The following is an 18021-nucleotide window of genomic DNA, read 5'->3' as shown; positions in this document are numbered from 1 at the left end:
TAGCCAGGATCCTCCAGCTTTTGTCCCAGGAAAGAAGCATTGGCACGTCCCAGTCACCATCCCCAGCCTGGGCTGCAGCCAACACCCAATGGCTCTGGGGAAGGCTTAAAAACACATGGAGGGCCTGCCACATGTAGCAGAAAGCAAAGTAGGGTGGGGGGCAACCAGGAAACCCAGAAGCCTGGAAGATTCCCATAGTACAACACAGACATCACTACACCTACATCATCCCTGACCAGTGGCTGTACGATCTCTTCTTGAACACCCCCAATGATGGAGAGTCCACAAGTCCCCTAGGTGTCTATCCCACCACCTCCCTGCTCTAACAGTGACAATGTTCTTTCTGACATCCAGTCTAAACTGACTGCAATTTCATGGACTTCATTGGGCTCCAAAGCTCCAGAGAACATTTTAGGTACCAATAAGCAGAGCCCTGTGGACACCAGCGAGGGGTGAAAGGTGGGAAACTGAGGCTGGGTGTGTGTCACACCCACACCTGGTAGCTATTTATCCCAGCTGTAGCTTCAAGCACTTCCACAAGTGTCTTTAGCTCAAAGGAGACTCCCCAAGTGACCAGAGAGCGAGTGAACAGGGACAGCAAACAGGGCAGTTTGCAAATAGTTTGCTGGGAGGAAGAGGAGGAACCAGAGAACCAGGCTTCCAACCTCCAGCTCTGTTTGCTGTCCCTGTTCAATGACTCCCTGGTCAATTGGCTCCACCCCACTCCCTGGACTGACTCACCCCCTTGGGAGGACTTTTGTCAGACACACTAGCACCAGATCCTGCTCGGGGTAGGTAAGGTACCCAGGGCTGCCTGTGTGTGTTTGGCTTGCTGAGTGTTTGGTGGGCCATGTGTGTTTTGAGTGTGTGCTCTGAGCAGCTGGGAGTGCTGCTAGCTCAGGGGTGCCAAAAAACACAATGCCTGCCTCAGCAGGTGCCAGAGTGTCAGCATGGCAGAAAAACAAAATGAGGGCAAGGGTACATGGCAGGATGCCCTGCTTGTGCCCCTTGCCCCCAGCCCTACTGCCTCTTGCCCCCACCCAAACCCCTTGCCCCAGCCCTGCCACCGGCGCGTGTGCCAGGGGTTGCCGACCCCTGTGCTAGCTGATTAATTGCTGGGGGATTGCTGCCTGTGTCTGACAAAAGCCCTAAAGAGGGAGTGGAGCCATTCCCAGGCCAGGGGTGGGCAAAACGGCAGATCCGGCTGGCGTCCAGATTTCATTTACTAGCAGCTCCTGGCTGCATTGCTGCAGCTGGTTTTCATGGAGACCCTAACAGCGGCAGGGCCATGACAGCTTGGGTCCAGTGTTCCCATGGCCAGTAGCCCCAGCAGCACCAGCATGGCACACGGCTGGGCGGGGAGCTGCTGCGGGGCTGGTATCTTGTGATGGTGACCGCGTGGTCCAGAGCCGGGGAAGAGCCACAATCTGCTGTCAGCATGCCCCTGCCCAGGGTGCGCGGGCAGCAGATTGCCACTTTGCTCTGACTCCAGACCACGCGGTCACCACTGCAAGATCCCGGCCCTAGGAGCAGCTCCCCACCCAGCCGTGTGCCCTGCCAGCACTGCTGGGGCTACTGGCCATGGGAACCCTGGCCCCGCGCTGTCAGGGCCCCGCCACTGCTGGGGTCTCCATAGAAATTGTCTGCAGCACTACAGGTAAGGGGCTGCTGAGAAATGGAGTCTGTTGCAGGCCTGAACCAGCCTGCAGGCTTGACTCTGCCTGCCCTGGGGATAAAAGGAGACTGCTGAGCAACCAGGGAGTGAGAATAGGGAAGTTTGCAAGCAGTTTGCAACTCAGCTGGCTGTGCCCCCACGCCGAAGGGGAGCCTTTAAGGCAGTGGCTGTCAACCTTTTTCAATTCAAGCCCCCACACTCCTGCCCCACAGCCCCCTGACCCCATCCCCCTCAACCCAACAGATATTTGCTTGTTGGTGGGGGGAGGGATTGAGCCTGCATGCCTGTCCTGTGATTGGGGCAGGGCTGACACAGCCAGGCCCCCCCTCCTGGCTGCAGTGCTGTCTGCAGGGAGGAAGGCAGGCAGAGGGAGCTGCTGGCGGGGGTTTGCCTAGCCTGAACTGAAGGAGAGGAGGCAGGGGGGGGCCACAAGGCAAGGATGCTCAGTCCACCCTCCCCTCCAACTCGGGCTGGTCAAACCCCAGCCAGCAGCTCCCTCCTCTTCCCTTCTCCCCCCCTCCCTTCCTGCAGACAGTCCCAGGGGCGGGGCTGGGCTTCCCAGCTGATCACCATCCTAGAGAAGAGCAGTTCCCAAAGATGCTCCACTTTGGATCTCTCATTAGGTGAGGGTTAATTTATCGTGCAACCGGCCACTTCTAACATGCTTTGCAGCCATGCACTTCTGCACGGCACGGCTGTAGACTGCGTTCAGGGGGCTGAGTGCATGAGTCACTTCTGTCAGTGCCCCCACAGTGCCAGGAGTTTGCCCAGCTACTGTCACTGCCAGCTTTTCCTCTGCTTGTGCCTGTGAGGTTTCTGTCCAGGGAGGACTCCTGGTTTATTGACATGGGACCCTGGCTTTGCTTTTCACCCCCACGACTTGGAGACTGAATCTGGCTACAGGAAGCATCACAGACCGAAGCCATTTGAACGACTTGTGCATATTCAAAGGGTAAGTTCTTTGCAGTGTGGGGGCGGACACAGGAGGAGAGAAAAGGCCCTTTGGAGCCAGCTCCTTCCCTGCTGTTAGTCAGCAGTTTTTCACTGGATTTCTTTGGGAATAGCCTCCAGCTGGAGATCTGGCTTCCTGGAAGGCAGTGGTGCTGCACGTCACTTGTAGCAGCTGGGGAGCTGTCTCTGGACTGCTTACATCCCAAGAGTCAGCGAGGCATGTTCCCTGCTTGGGTTCACCCTTTTTCTGCAGTCAGCAGGAGATACACAGGGTCTCATCGGCTGCAGGGCATAGAAACCATTGACATGCTAGAGGTTTTGGGCTGTAAGGGACCTCCAGAGGTCACCCTGTCCACAATGGCAATGTGTGGGGGATACACCGGGGTGCACGTGCACCCCCTGAGAGCACTGGTGCACCCCCTGATGGGCCATGCTCCTCACTTAGGTGGTGGGCAGGGTGGGGAGTGCCAGTGTCCCCCTGCGAGCACTGGCCGGGGTTTCGGGAGTGCTTTCTGGCCAGTGCAATTGACCATGCGGGGATCCCCCCAGGCGGTGAGATTGTCCATGGGGGGACCCCCGCCCCAGTCACTGGGGCACCAGTCGCCCACTAAGGCAGCACCAGTTGTCCATGCCTGTCCAACTCCCTGCCTGAGGCAGGATCAGGCCTATCCAAATCATCCTGCACAAAACCATTATCTAACCTCTGCACAAAGCTACCATCAACCCTGACACAAGTCTGTTACACCCAAATCTGCTGCAGTAGAAGCAGGGGAACCACAACAGCTAATGTGCTGCTGTGCAAGGTCATTAATATACATTCAAGAGATCCAAGGAAATCGGCCGTGCCCCCAACTCCAGAGGAAGGCAAAACCCACCCCAATCCTTGCCAGTCTGACAGTGGGGTGAAATTTCTTAATGCTTTTAAATTCAGAAGTCGGTTTGACCCTGAGTTTCTGCACAGTGTTGATTGCGTAGTTGTGGATGTTACTGGAACCAGTGTCAAATCAGTGTCTGTGCATACAATCCTAGAGATGTTGGACTGGAAGGGACCTCCAAGGGTCACATCTAGTCTAACCACCTGCCTAAGGGAGGATCAGTCCTATGCAAGCCATCCTGGAAAAATCTGTAATCTAAACTCTTCATACAATGACCGCGAGCCCTGACACAACACAACACATCACACCCAATTTTGCCGCAGGTAGTGCGGGAGGACTACAGCAGCCAGCATCCTGCTTCTGTAGGTTTCAGCCCCTAGTTTAGAAGTGTTGTTTCTGGGCTAATTTTTCCATTGTGGTTTGGTTTGGGTTTTTTCTCCTTATTTTTAATATCTCCAGTTAAGTAGATGACAGCACCATTTGGTCTTGGGTTACGTCGTGATGGCATGAGCACCAGGGTGAAAACCGAAGCAAGGGACACCTCCTATGTTAATTCAGCACCATGGTGGAACAGCACCCCTGAGGGTTTGGGCCATGAATGTGGGGACTAGATTCGCCAGGGGATTATAGGAAACCTTCACTATTTGTGGATTTGTGATTTGCTGTTTCGAATATTCGTGGTGTGCCACGCCAGCCCACTCTGTCTCCCCGCACAGCATGATGACACTTTGTTGCTGCGCTCTGCAAGTAAGGGGTGGTTCGAGAAATTTAAAAAGAGGCACAGCCTACATAATGTGAAGTTGATGGGGGAATTGGTGTCAGGAGAGCATGAAGCAGCACAGGATTATCCCCCACAGCTTCTTAAAATCATTCTCAACCAGTGGGATCTTGGACACCTTTTGCCATATCTTACTGTGGTGCCTTCTTAATAACTACCATCCCTCCATCTGATCTGCATAGCCATAATGAGGCTTGGTTTTTCCCAAGCCTTTCTAGTTGCCACATGGCACCAGAAAGGATTTCCCCCTCCTTTTGATACAGGTTTCAGGTTTGGGTGTTTTGGTTGTTTTTTTTTCCACCTTCCTCAGCAATGTTGGGTGTTGGCTGCAGCCTAGGCTGGAGACTATGACTGGTTTGTGCCAGTGCTTCTGCTGGGACTCCAACACAGAGGGTCCTGGCTAGAGGGTCTTGTCACTGTGCTCAGGGTCAGACCAATCGCTGCATTTGGGGTCGGGAAGAAATGTCACCCCCTGGTCAGATCGTTACAGACTGTGGGGGTTTTGCTCTCCTCTGTAGTGGGGGCCCTGGCCTATTTCCTTGGCTTTTTCCAGTGCATGTTAACAACCTTTCTAGTGACATAAGAACTGCCATTTACTGGGTCAGATTGTAGGTCTGTTTTGCCCAATCTCTGGTGTCACACAGGAGCAGAGCACAGATGCTGGAAGAAAGAGGGATCTGGGTCTGACCAAGGTTTTTCCTCTCCTACTTGCAGCCTCCAGGATTTCAAGTCTAGGAAGTTCTAATTCAAAGGCCATATCCCTAACACCTGCTCAATAGTGACTGATGCCTCTTTCCTCCAACAACATCTCCAGTCTCTCCTTGAATCTGGCAAAACTGTTGACTTTCACCATATCTGGTAGCAATGAGTCTCGCACCTTAATGACACACAGCGTGATAAATAACTTCATTTTGTTAGTTTTGAACTTATTCTCTACTAGTTTTGTGTTGTGGCCTCTAGTCCTTGTATTGGAAGAGAGTCAATAATAAATCCCTATTTACTTTTTCTTCAGCATTTTAGTTTTTGTAAACCCTTTTCATGTCTTCCCTCAAGTTTCTCTTCTCTAAACTGAACGGTTTCTCTTCATAGGGAAGACCCTCCATGCCACTCATCATCCTTGTTGCAGACCAGACTGAGCACAGGCTTCAAGGTGTGGATGCACCATGGATTTACAAAAGGGCATCATGAGACTTTCCGCTTACAATTTTCTTAATAATTGCTAGCATTTTGTTTGCCTCCTTGAGCTGCTGCATGCTAAGCGGATGTTTTTAGCGAACTGTCCACAATGAGTCCCAGATCTTTTTCCCGTGTGATAAAAGCTCATGTTGAGCCCATCATGATGTAGGTAGTTTGAGGTATCATTGTCTATGTGCATCACTACATATATCTACATTGAATTTCATCTGCCATTTCATTGCCCATTCACTCAACAGTGCCAGAGCTCTCCTGTAGAGAGGTATACCGGGGTGCCTCTCCAGGGGTGGCCATGAAGCCTCTGCAGCCCTCACTCTGTGGGCAGTCACCCCTTCAGTCTCCCACTATGCCTTAATGTTTATTACTTTTATGAGAGAGGCTGCTCCAGGGCTTTCCAAATTGTTCTCTCAAAATGCCCATGGTCATTGCCTTATGGGCTAATTGCATGGCTCCATTCCTCCCTTACACCATACCCCATGCCTCACAGATGGCATCTTCATTGATATTATCTTTCACTTAGCCCCCCCTCCTCTGGGGTTCATGGACCCTCTCTTGTCCCACACTCTTAGCCCTTTTAACATAGGCTCTGGGTCCCTGGAAACCTCTTTCTCCCCTTTCTTCCTCCCCAAACCTCCAGACTGCTTTAGCTGTTACCCTCCATGTTGATCTTCTGGAGCCTTAGCCATCCTGGAACTTTAGCCATCTCTCAGCGGGCCCCAAGATTTTACTGCTGGCTTCTCTCAGGGAAAGGTTTATAAAACCTGAGTCGGGTGATTTTTCCCTGAGTCAGGTGACTCCCTGACTCAATCAGCCCTGGCCTGCACCTGCCAGCAGCTTTGCAGGCTGCCTGACCTTTTTAAGTGGCAGGTATCCCAACTGCCCTGCCATACCTGGCACACAGCAGATGGGGGTGGGAACAGACTGCCCAGTGACAGATGGGGAGGGAGCAGAAAGCACAGCAGCAAATGGTACAGGGAGCACAGGATGGGACACTGATAGCCCTTGTCCCTCTGCTTGACCTGTGCAGGTTCAGTGGCTCTTGGTGCCTTTGGGCAATGGGCTTGTAGTTGTGTGACAGGGTTGTTGTGTAATTGTAGGACTAGGTTAGATAAGGATGTATCTGGGGTAGATTGGATGGAAATGATCCTGCCTCAAGCCTCAGATGGACTAGATGTGACCTCTGGAAGTCCCTTTCAGCCTGGATTTTCTATGACTCTATGCCCGGTAGAAATTATTAAATATTTTGAGAGGCGCTTGATGAAGGAAAAGAAATCCCTACAAACCTTCCAAATTCTTATGCTGTTTGGCTGGTTTGAACAGGCCCAGTGGTTTTATTATCATCTCCATGGCCAAGTCTGCACCATAAATTATCACAGTGGCAACAAACCTGTTGACACTGAAAATCCCCCTAAACTGAACTGAACTGAAGATTAAAAGATTGAAATAATGAAAGCACTTATTCATGACAAACTTAGTGGGATTCCCCTGGGGAAGAAGGGGTGGGGAAATTCAGTCATTTCACTAGAAAATTTTTCAGTCATAAAAACTTCCATCAGCCCAGACTGTTTCTCTCCCCAAAAATATTTGGGCAACCTCTGACCCTTCTTTTCAGCCAGCTAAATGGACCAAATTCTGTCCCTCTCTCGCTGTTAAGCGGTGCTTTCAAACTTCATTCTTGTGTGCTAATCTCTAAATTGTCCCCAGTTTTTCAGCAGAATTTGGATCACAAACTTTGTAGGTCCTGTGTTTTCTGAGAACACCACGATCTTGTATGGGCTAGCCTAGGGAGGAGGCTCTTCTCAGCCAGACTGGCTGACCTGCTCCACCGGGCTTTAAACTAAGCCCGCTGGGGGACAGGGGCACGACCGCCACTGCTGGCCCGCTGAGCAATCCTTGCAAAGCCAGCGGATCACAGCACTCAAGGGAGCCCGCCCCAGCCCCAGCCCTGGTAAAATCTGTGGGCAAGGAAGGAGCCCCCCAGGGGGCGCTTGCCTGCCTGTACACAAATGCCAGGAGCTTGGGGAATAAGCAGGAGGAGCTCATCCTCCTGCTTAGTGCAAACAATTACGATGTCATAGGGATCACGGAGATCTGGTGGGACTCCACCCATGACTGGACCACGGGGATAGATGGCTATACCCTGTACAGGAGGGATCGTGTAGAGAAAAGGGGTGGGGGTGTAGCTCTCTATGTTAAGGAAAGCTACGCGTCCCTGCAAGCCGATATTGGCGACCAGGGTGGACGGCTGGAGACCCTCTGGGTTAAAATCCGTGGGGAACACGGCACAGGGGACACAATGGTGGGAGTCTATTACAGACCTCCCACCCAAAGTCCTGAGCTAGACCAGGAGTTTGCCCAGGAACTGGCTGAGGCAGCTTGCTCCAGGACCATGGTTGTCATGGGTGACTTCAATTACCCAGACATCTCGTGGGAGGATCGCTCAGCAAAATCTGAGCGGTCGCAGAGCTTCCTCTCGTGCGTGGATGACCTCTACCTGACTCAAGAAGTCTATGGGCCAATGAGAGGCAAAGCGCTGCTCGACCTGGTGCTGGCTACTGGGGAGGACCTAGTTGGCGACCTAGTGATCGATGGGAAGCTGGGTGACAGCGACCACGAGCTGATCACCTTCACCATCCGCCGAAAAGCTGGCAAGTCGGTCAGCAACACGCAAGTCCTTGACTTCAGGAAAGCTGACTTTGACAAGCTCAGGAGGCTTGTCAGTGAGGCCCTAAGGGACTGTGACCGCAGGGAGAGGGGAGTTCAAGAAGAGTGGTTGCTCCTCAAGGGAGCGATCCTCCATGCACAAACTAAGTCTATTCCATCTCGGAGGAAAGGCAGCAAGAGGGCACAGCAGCCCCCCTGGCTCTCCAGGGACCTAGCAGACCTCCTGAGGCTAAAAGAAAGGCCTACAAAGGATGGAGGATGGGAGTCACCTCCAAGGAAGATTATTCTGCACTGGTCCGGTCCTGTAGGGAGCAGACCAGGAAAGCCAAGGCTGCAACTGAACTCCAGCTAGCTTTGAGCATCAAGGACAATAAAAAGTCCTTTTTCAGATATGTGGGGAGCCGGAGGAAAAGCAGGGGCAACGTTGGACCCCTGCTGAACCAGATGGGGCAACTGACAACTGACGCCCAGGAAAAAGCCAACCTATTAAATAGGTACTTTGCGTCGGTCTTTCATCAGCCCCATGGGACGCCCGTGCCTGCTACAGGGCCGGGAAGTCCGGGTGAGGGTGATCCCCTGCCCTCCATTAATGCTGACTTTGTGAAGGAACATCTTGAGAAGCTGGATACCTTCAAGTCAGCCGGCCCTGACAATCTTCACCCCAGGGTACTCAAGGAGCTGGCGAGCATCGTAGCCCAGCCTCTAGCACGGATCTTTGAAAACTCTTGGCGCTCTGGTGTAGTGCCCGAAGACTGGAAGAAGGCCAACGTGGTGCCTATCTTCAAGAAAGGGAGGAAAGTGGATCCGGCTAACTATAGGCCCATCAGCCTGACTTCTATCCCGGGGAAGATCTTAGAAAAGTTTATTAAAGAGGCCATCCTTAATGGACTGGCCGACGCCAACATCTTAAGGGATAGCCAGCACGGGTTTGTTGCGGGTAGGTCTTGCTTGACCAATCTCATTTCCTTCTACGACCAGGTGACCTGTCACCTGGACAAGGGAGATGAGATTGATGTCATATATCTTGACTTCAAAAAAGCCTTCGATCTGGTGTCCCATGATCGTCTCTTGGAGAAACTGGCCAATTGTCGCCTTGGGTCCTCCACGATCCACTGGCTGGAAAATTGGCTCCGTGGTCGGACCCAGAGGGTAGTAATTGATGGAAGTCACTCATTGTGGTGTCCTGTGACCAGTGGGGTCCCCCAGGGCTCTGTCCTTGGACCCATACTGTTCAACATCTTCATTAACGATGTGGACACTGGAGTCAGAAGCGGACTGGCCAAGTTCGCCGATGACACCAAACTTTGGGGCAAAGCATCCACGCCAGAAGACAGGCGGGTGATCCAGGCTGACCTGGACAGGCTCAGCAAGTGGGCGGATGAGAATCTGATGGTGTTCAACGCCGATAAATGCAAGGTTCTCCACCTTGGGAAGAAAAACCCGCAGCATCCTTATAGGCTCGGCAGTGCTATGTTGGTTAGCACTATGGAAGAAAGAGACTTGGGGGTCATCATTGACCACAAGATGAACATGAGCCTGCAATGCGATGCTGCGGCTAGTAAAGTGACCAAAACGCTGGCTTGCATCCATAGATGCTTCTCAAGCAAATCCCGGGACGTCATTCTCCCCCTGTACTCGGCCTTAGTGAGGCCGCAGCTGGAGTACTGCGTCCAGTTTTGGGCTCCACAATTCAAAAAGGATGTGGAGAAGCTTGAGAGAGTCCAGAGAAGAGCCACGCGCATGATCAGGGGTCAGGGAAGCAGACCCTACGATGACAGGCTGAGAGCCCTGGGGCTCTTTAGCCTGGAAAAGCGCAGGCTCAGGGGTGATCTGATGGCCACCTACAAGTTTATCAGGGGTGATCACCAGTATCTAGGGGAACGTTTGTTCACCAGAGCGCCCCAAGGGATGACGAGGACGAATGGTCACAAACTACTACAAGATCGTTTCAGGCTGGACATAAGAAAGAATTTCTTTACTGTCCGAGCCCCCAAGGTCTGGAACAGCCTGCCGCCGGAGGTTGTTCAAGCACCTTCATTGAACACCTTCAAGATGAAACTGGATGCTTATCTTGCTGGGATCCTATGACCCCAGCTGACGTCCTGCCCTTTGGGCGGGGGGCTGGACTCGATGATCTTCCGAGGTCCCTTCCAGCCCTAATGTCTATGAAATCTATGAAATCTTCAATGTAGACTTTGTTGGGGAGATAGCCAGTCGTTTTACCCTAAGTGAGGAATGATCATAAGAAAGTTATGCTAGAAGGGATGCATCTAGTCCAGTCCCCTGCTCAAGCCAGGTTCACCCCTGACTAAAACCATCCCAAACCAGTGTCTATATAACTTGTCTGCAGAAAGGAATTCAAGAGTCATGTGGTCAGGAAGGGAGAGTGAGCACAACTCTATAATCGGAGGTCAAGGGCATAAAGCTGGGAGAAGGGGGAAATGAGAGGACACCTGGTTTCCATGCCCTGCTCCCAGGACCAAATAAAGTACAGAAACAACGAACAGGTTCTGTGTTTAGTACCATAATTCCTCATATGCGGCATGCACCTTTCCCCCCACTGACAACCAGCAGCTAGAAATAAGTGTGCATTATATGGGATAAATGCGGTAAGAGCAGGTACTCCCACTTAGCATGTGAAACCAAACTTAAATTCACCATGATCCACAGGATAAGATCAGGGCTAGGCCATGCCTCCTTTCCCCCCATGCAGCTAGATTGGGGCCAGGCTATGCCCTCTTCCCTCCACATGGCCGAAATGTTTCTGGGACTCCCTCCTCTTAACCCCCATGAGGCTTGATTGGGGCCAGACTATGCTCCCTTCCCCCATGGGGCTGAATCAGTGCGAGGCTACTCTTCTTTCCCCTCCTTGCAGCTGGATGGGGACCTAGCATGCCTGCCCTGGGAGCTGTACTGGGGCTACCAGCCAGAACCAGCCTGTGGACTGACCAGGCACTGCCCATCTGACCCCTCCCCCCAAACCCCTTCCTCCCCAGGGAAAAAGGTTGATCACCACTGGGTTAAACTATATGTTAAGTAGGGTGAACCTTTCTGGAGGGTGATCTTAAGATGGGGTGGCAGAGGAAGACATGTCTTCCAACCTAGGCCAGCAAGGTCACAAGGTCTGAAACCTGTGCAGAGGAGTACAACACTAGGAGTCTTCTACTGGAGAGCAAATTTGAGAGGCCAGAGATGGTGCCTGGAAAAAGGGTGGACCCAGTAGGCATCAGAGCATACAAGAATGTCCTGCAATGAAGTTTCAACTAGATGTGTGTCATCGGAGGTGGATCCAAGGCGGGTTGCAGTGGTGCAGTTGCACTCCCTTTTGATTTCTGCTCCATCCAGAGCTTAAAACCAACTGCCTGGCAATGGCGAGAGCATTTCTAGTCAGGCAGCAACAAGGGAGTCAATTGATTTCATGGCTCATTGTAATCTACCCCATTCCTTCTAAACTCTTCATCCCACAGGTGTTAACCACCCTCTCTCCTTTTTAATGCTGTGGATGTTCTGCTTATCAAGCTATCCTTTGTCCCCCAGTTCAGCTGTCTGTTATCTGCTCCTTGTCATGGAGCTCCTATTTCACAATCCTGCAGTCTGCTTTTAATTCTCCCTAAAAAACATTAACTTGGGTGTGAAAACGTTAAGACAGGTGAAGAGTAATTTATGGGGGGAAATAACTTTCAGTGAAGTACTGGGTGCACTGTTGAGATGCTCAAGAAGGATAGATTTTGGTTTCTGAAGCTGAAAGAGATGTCTGCTTCATTCTAATGACTACAGGACTAATGAAACAGCATCTTTTGGTATTTTTTGCCTAGTTTATTGATTCATAGATTCTAGGGTCGGAAGGGACCTCAGTGGGCCATCTAGTCCAACCCCCTGCCCCTGGCAGGCAAGAAAAGGGTCACCAAACCTGGGATCAGGTGATCCCAGCCAGGTGCCTGTCCAGTCTCCTCTTGAAGACCCCCAAGGATGGGGCGAGCACCACCTCCCTTGGAAGTCCAAGGGAGTTATTGTGTTTATTATACATGACACGATATAGCCAGACACATGCCAATAGCTAAATACTTGTTTTTCTTTGATCTTAACGTGACTAATGTAGCCCTAGGCCCCTAGCATATTAGTAAAGCTTCTAGTTGCTTTGTAACTGGAGAAAAAACTGTATTGTGTCCTATGTGATGATGCATCTCACCATCTGCACCCCCTGCTTTCAAAATCCTAGATCTGCCATGGATGACCCCTGTTCCCTGTTTTACAGGTTGCACCATGACAGCTGAGGAGGAGCCATCTCACACCATGATGAAATCTGAGCTGAGCTATGAGGACGAGAGTAAGGTGCGTGAGGAGGCTGAGTTGCTGATGAAGCCTGAGGCCGATTGGGAGAAGTTCCTCCTGCCAGCCCCCATCATTGTTGCCTTGCTGGGACAGCTGGTGTGCATCCCTGTAGAGAAAGGAGACTTCTCCATCTGTGAGCATGCCCCTAGTGGTGGGTACAGATACTTCAAAGAGACTAAATCCTTCAAGGTGTGCTTGCAGGAAGTGTGTGACAGAGTGTGGGATGCCTTCCAGCTGGGCAGGAACAAAGCCACCCTGATTCGCCGGCAGTTGAAGAACGTCCCCAGAAAGATGGAAGACCTCATCCAGGGTTTCCTTCAAGATGTAAACATGAAAAGGGACCCGTTTATTGTGCAGATTGAGGACATGCAGAGAAAAGCGAAGGAGTGCAAGACTCTGGCTGAAGAAGCAAAGGCCAAGTTCATGGGGCAAGAAGATGTGTTGCAGGAGCTGTTTCAGGCCTGCCTAAATGCCAGACAGGGCAAGAATAAGGTGTTGGAGACTGTACAGACAGAGCTGAAAGAGGTGAAGAGCCAGATGGAGCCTGCCAGGGATGAACAGGACCGTGCTGAGCAGAAGCACGTGAAGTTGGAAGCCCAGGGAAATGAGGCCCTGAAGACTTTTTTCAGTGACATTGAGAAAAGACCCAGCTCTTTGGGCATTGTCTGTGTGGAGAAAGACAAGACTCATTTTATGGAAAAACACAGCACGAAACTGGAGAGGAGCCAAGAGATGCAAGATAGGGCTTGGCAAGAGATGGGAAGCAACTACGAGAGGATGAAAGACCTGAACAAGAGGACTACAGAAATCCAGTGCGCCATGAATCGGTGTGAGTTCAGGGAAAGGGATTTGGAGAGGTGTGATTCCATCTTGGAAGAAGGACTGGAGGCCCTGAGGAACCTGCATCAACAGTGGAAGAAGATGGTGCAGTTCTTTCAGATGATCTCCAACCTGGTCGACTTCTGTCTCAACTGGCACATCAGGGAGTGCCTGGACTCGGATGAAAACCTCCAGCAGGTCACACGGGCATTCAGTGCCATCAGTGTGGTTCAGCTGGTACAGTTGATCTCCCACACCTATGTCACAATAGTTCAAAAATACCTGATGGAGCTACTCAGACAAGTGGGGCGTCTCCTGGGTAAGGACCGTTCCAGTTTCCACGCTGAGAAAGCCCAGTTGGATGGAGGCTGTGAGGGTGCCCGGGAGGCCCTCACCAGGCTGGTGGGGGAGCTGAAGGGCAACTTCCAGAGCGACCTCAGCACCAGGCTGGAGACCATAGAGAAGGTGAAACTCAAACTGAACCCCTGAACTAGGGGGAGCTGGGACAAAAGAGTTGGTGCCTCACTGGGGTCCAAGCTATCCTCCTGAAACAAGAAAAACTCCATTATCAATGATTTTCATGCCTTTTTCTTTTGGATGACCTCAACCAGCCAGTGCCTCAAAGGTCACTTTGGTAAAGCTCCATTTAGCTCCATATCAGCTCTTGGAGAAGATGAGAAGGGGGCCTGCATGTTAGGACTAGAGAAGGACTGTACGTTTCAGTCTACAGCCCCTTCAGTTCTGAATGTGGCCAGGTGTTAAGACTCCCATCTACTCGCTTATCAGAGGGTCCCTCAAAGGTAACTCCCATCCTACTTCAACCCACCCAGTTATTAAACCCATTAAAGCAGTGCCTTCAATTGGGCCACTGCAAAGCAGCTTCTGCCACCTGGGCTTAATGTAGAAGCATATCATCAACCAGAAGGAATTGGACCTTTTGTGGGGCTAGGGAGAGGGACTGGCAATCAGCAAATGGAGTTGTTTCTCATGGGTGTTCCCCAACAGGATGGTGGAAGCCAGATGGGACAGGGGTGGAGAATGAAGAACCCTTGAACCAGAGTGCCCCATGGGAAAAGCAGAATTATGAACCCCTGCAAGGGTGCGCTTAGGCTGAATGGAGCCAGCTGAGCAGTGACTGGGTCAGGTCCATCTTTGCACCATTACCCTGCCCCCTTAGCCTCCAAGCATAGATCTCACCCAGTGTTATCCCACTCACCCCTGCACCATGCTGCTAGGGAACCCTGGGAATGCTGCTTGGAAGAACAAAGAGGAATGCCAGCTGCCAAAAGGCAGCCTCTTTCCCCTTAGCACTGGCTAAGAGCAACTGGCTGGCCCAAGCCAGAGGCAGAATCATGGGCATGAGTTTGCTGCTTGGTGTGTCGATAGTCCTCAGCATTTCACTGCATTCAGTATGTTCACTGCTTCAAGGGTCCTGACACATTTTCAAATTAAAGCTGGATAGAAAACAGCCATAAATCTGTGCACATTTTGAAGCACTAGCTTTGCCGCCAGTTGGCTTGTTTTATATCTGGATAGACATTTTAAAACTCCTAATGAACAGTCCCCAGCTCTGGTAATCCAGATCCACGGTGGGACTCTGGAGAACGTGTCTTGGAAGCCATCTGTTGCAGAAGACTGGCCTTGATGAAGAAATCCAGCATCACCTCAAATGTGCACGTGCAGCCTTTGAACACCTGAAGAAATGGGTGTTTGAAGATTGCAACATCAGATCTGAAACTAAGCTCATGGTTTGTCAAGCAGTTGTGATCCCCTCCTTGCTGCACCAAACTGAGACATGGAGAATGTACAGGAGACATCTAAAGTTGTTGGAGAAGTACCATTAATGCTGCTATGCTGCTGGCGCAAAATCTTTTGAAATAGGTGGAAAGACAGATGCCCTGATGTTAGCATCTTCCTGCAAGCAAACTTCATGAGTATTGAGGCATTGATCATCTGGCATCAACTTTGTTGGGCTGGTCATGTTATCTGGATGTCCAACTCCAGACTCCTGAATCAAGTTTTATTCTCGCAGCTCAGCCAAGGTGCATGCTGAAGTGGAGGGCAGAGAAAGGGCTTCAGGGATGTCCTCAAGGCCAACTTAAAAGTTGCAAAATTGTAGTCAGTTCTTGGGAGACTAATGCCCAGGACCACCCCAAATGGAGGAAGAGTCTGCTGCAGGGATCTCAGTACCTTGAAACCTCACAACAACAGGAGATGGAAAAGTGGGAGCAGCAGAAATAGTGCGTCACAGACCAAATCAAGAATCCAGTACTACCCACCACGCATGGAAACACATGTCCGAGCTGCAGTAGAGTCTGTTGATCCCCGTTAGGCTTCATCAGCTGTCTTCAGACTCGCAGATAAGACAATCATGTAAGACTATCATCCTCAACTATGAGGGATTGCTAAAGAAGAAGGAGACATTTTTATGGCCTTATAATTATTTTGCACGTGTGGCTGGAATTCATTCCTGGGCAGGCATGAATACTGGGCTCACATGACCCGTGGTAAGTTTAAGCTCATATGACCCCAGCTAGGTAGTTATCAAGCCTCCTTTTAAAGACCCCTAAGGTAGGAGGCAGCACCACTTCCCTTGGAAGCTGGTTACAGATCCAAGCTACCCTGACTGTGAAGCAGTGCCTCCTGATGTCCAGCCTGAACCTACTGTCAATCAACTTGTGGCCGTTATTCCTCGTTACTCCGGGAGGTGCTCGGGGGAACAGGATCTCACCCATTCCCCTCTGGTCCCCCCGGGTAAGTTTATAGACGGCCACTAGATCCCCCCTCAGCCTTCTCTTGTGGAGGTCTTGTAGCCTCTCCTCATAGGGCCTGCCCTGCTGCCCCCTGATCATGCGGGTGGCCCTCCTCTGGACCGTCTCCATGTTGTCCACATCCCTCCTTGGACCTGCTCGTGATGCAGCTGTGGATGCATGACAAGGTGCGGTGGGCCTTCCTGACTGCATCCTCACATTGGTGGCCCATGTTCATTTTGGAATCAATAATGACTCCAAGATCTCTTTCTGCCACCGTGCTTTTGAGAAGGGAGTTCCCCAGCCTGTAGGTCTGCTGCTGGTTTTTCCTGCCCAGGTGCAGCACCCTGCACTTGTCAGTATTGAATCCCATCCTATTCACATTCATCCACCCCTGTAACCTGTCCAGGGCCAGTTGTATCCTGTCCCTCCCTTCTAGCATGCCTACCTCACCCCAAATGTTGGTGTCATCAGTGAATTTGAAAAGAGTGCTTTTCACCCCCTCGTCCAAGTCGCTGATGAAGATGTTGAACAGTGCGGGCCGGAGGACTGAGCCCTGGGGGACTCCACTGCCCACATCCCTCCAGGTTGAATATGACCCGTCCACCACCACTCTGGGTGCAGCCCTCTAGCCAACTTGCGACCCATCTGACTGTGTAGGCATCAATACCACAGTCACCTAGCTTTTTAATGAGAATGGGGTGGGAGACAGTGTGAAAGGCCTTCCTGAAGTCCAGAAAGACTACGTCCACCGCAACACCTGCGTCCAATGATTTTGTGACCTGATTGTAGAAGGCAACCAAGTTGGTTTGACAGGACCTGCCCCTAATGAACCCGTGTTGGTTGGCCTTGAGCATCCTCCCCACTGCTGGTCCCTCATTGATGTGCTCCTGGATAATTTTCTCAAAGAGCTTCCTCAGGACTGAAGTAAGGCTAATGGGCCTATAGTTGCCTGCATCCTCCCTCCTCCCCTTTCTGAAAATGGGGACCACATTGGCCTTCTTCCAGTCTTCTGGCACCTGGCCAGAGCGCCACGAGTGCTCCTAAAGCTGTGCCGGGGCCCTGCGATGACCCCTGCCAATTCCCGCAGCACCCTGGGGTGGACAGCATCTGGACGTGTGGACCATCTTGTTAGCTCTAGCTAAAAGCCTTAACTGAGGTGTGGTCATATGAACTTAGGTGTAGAAATGACTGACAGAGAAGTACTGGGGGCACTCTCAAGATGCTCAAGAAGGCTAGATTTTGTTTTATGAATCTGAACAAGAGATGTACATTTAACATTTACTGGCTGCAGGGCTGCTGGAAAACTGTCTTCTGACTATTTTTTGCTTAATTTGTGTTTCTTAGACTTAATACATAGTTTTAGAAAATCTGTTCATATTCCATTAAAGTTATATTTCTTTGGCTTTGATCTGAAACTGAATACTATGTAGCATTAGGTTCCTAGTGTATTAGTAAAGCTTCTAGTTTCTCCTTCACTGGAGAAAAAATGTGTGTTTTGCTATACATGATGATGCGCTACACCATTGGTACCTAACTTTCCAAATCCTAGACTGGCCCTTGAGTCCCCTCCCCTGCATTTGCTGTCATATCTGCCACCCCCTCAGCTGTGGTGTTTTCTCCCACACATTGAAGGGAGCTGTGTGCTTCCTAGGCTGGAAAGATCATTGTTCTTTTCACTGTATCTGATGCCGTGAGATTGGGTTTATGACGGCTTATGCTTTTTTCGTTTAGACTAAACGGTGCATCTCTCCCCTGCCTCCCACCTCTTTGTCGTTGTTTGCCCCAACTGGTCAGAATAAGACCAGGGTGGATGGGCTAAAGGAGGGGCCAAATTGCCCATTGATCCTCGCTGCATGTGGGAGATACAGAATAAGTCTCCAGGGCTGCTGGTCCATCCTTCAGCTACAGCTACGAAAATCCCTGCTGCAAGTTTAGGACACGTCGGGGAATATTTCAGATTGCAGTCATGTTAGCTGTCAG

The 18021-nt window shown here is 51.1% G+C and overlaps 1 protein-coding gene across 2 annotated transcripts; it reads left to right on the top strand.

The window, feature by feature from the left end:
* The first annotated feature begins 2023 nt into the window (after positions 1-2023).
* LOC106738386 (uncharacterized) lies at positions 2024-17516 on the top strand. Of its 2 annotated transcripts, none has more exons than XM_019500395.2 (2): positions 2024-2298; positions 12393-17516. In XM_019500395.2, the coding sequence occupies exons 1-2, from the start codon at positions 2115-2117 to the stop codon at positions 13775-13777; spliced, it is 1569 nt and encodes a 522-aa protein (XP_019355940.2). In that variant the 5' UTR covers positions 2024-2114; the 3' UTR covers positions 13778-17516. The 2 variants fall into 2 exon arrangements, with proteins under 2 accessions (XP_019355940.2, XP_014457032.2); XM_014601546.3 differs by having other exon boundaries at positions 2211-2627.
* The last annotated feature ends 505 nt before the right edge of the window (positions 17517-18021 follow it).

Source organism: Alligator mississippiensis, chromosome 11 (genome assembly GCF_030867095.1).
Source record: "Alligator mississippiensis isolate rAllMis1 chromosome 11, rAllMis1, whole genome shotgun sequence".
NCBI lineage: Eukaryota > Metazoa > Chordata > Crocodylia > Alligatoridae > Alligator > Alligator mississippiensis.
This window is presented reverse-complemented; position numbering and strand designations above follow the sequence as displayed.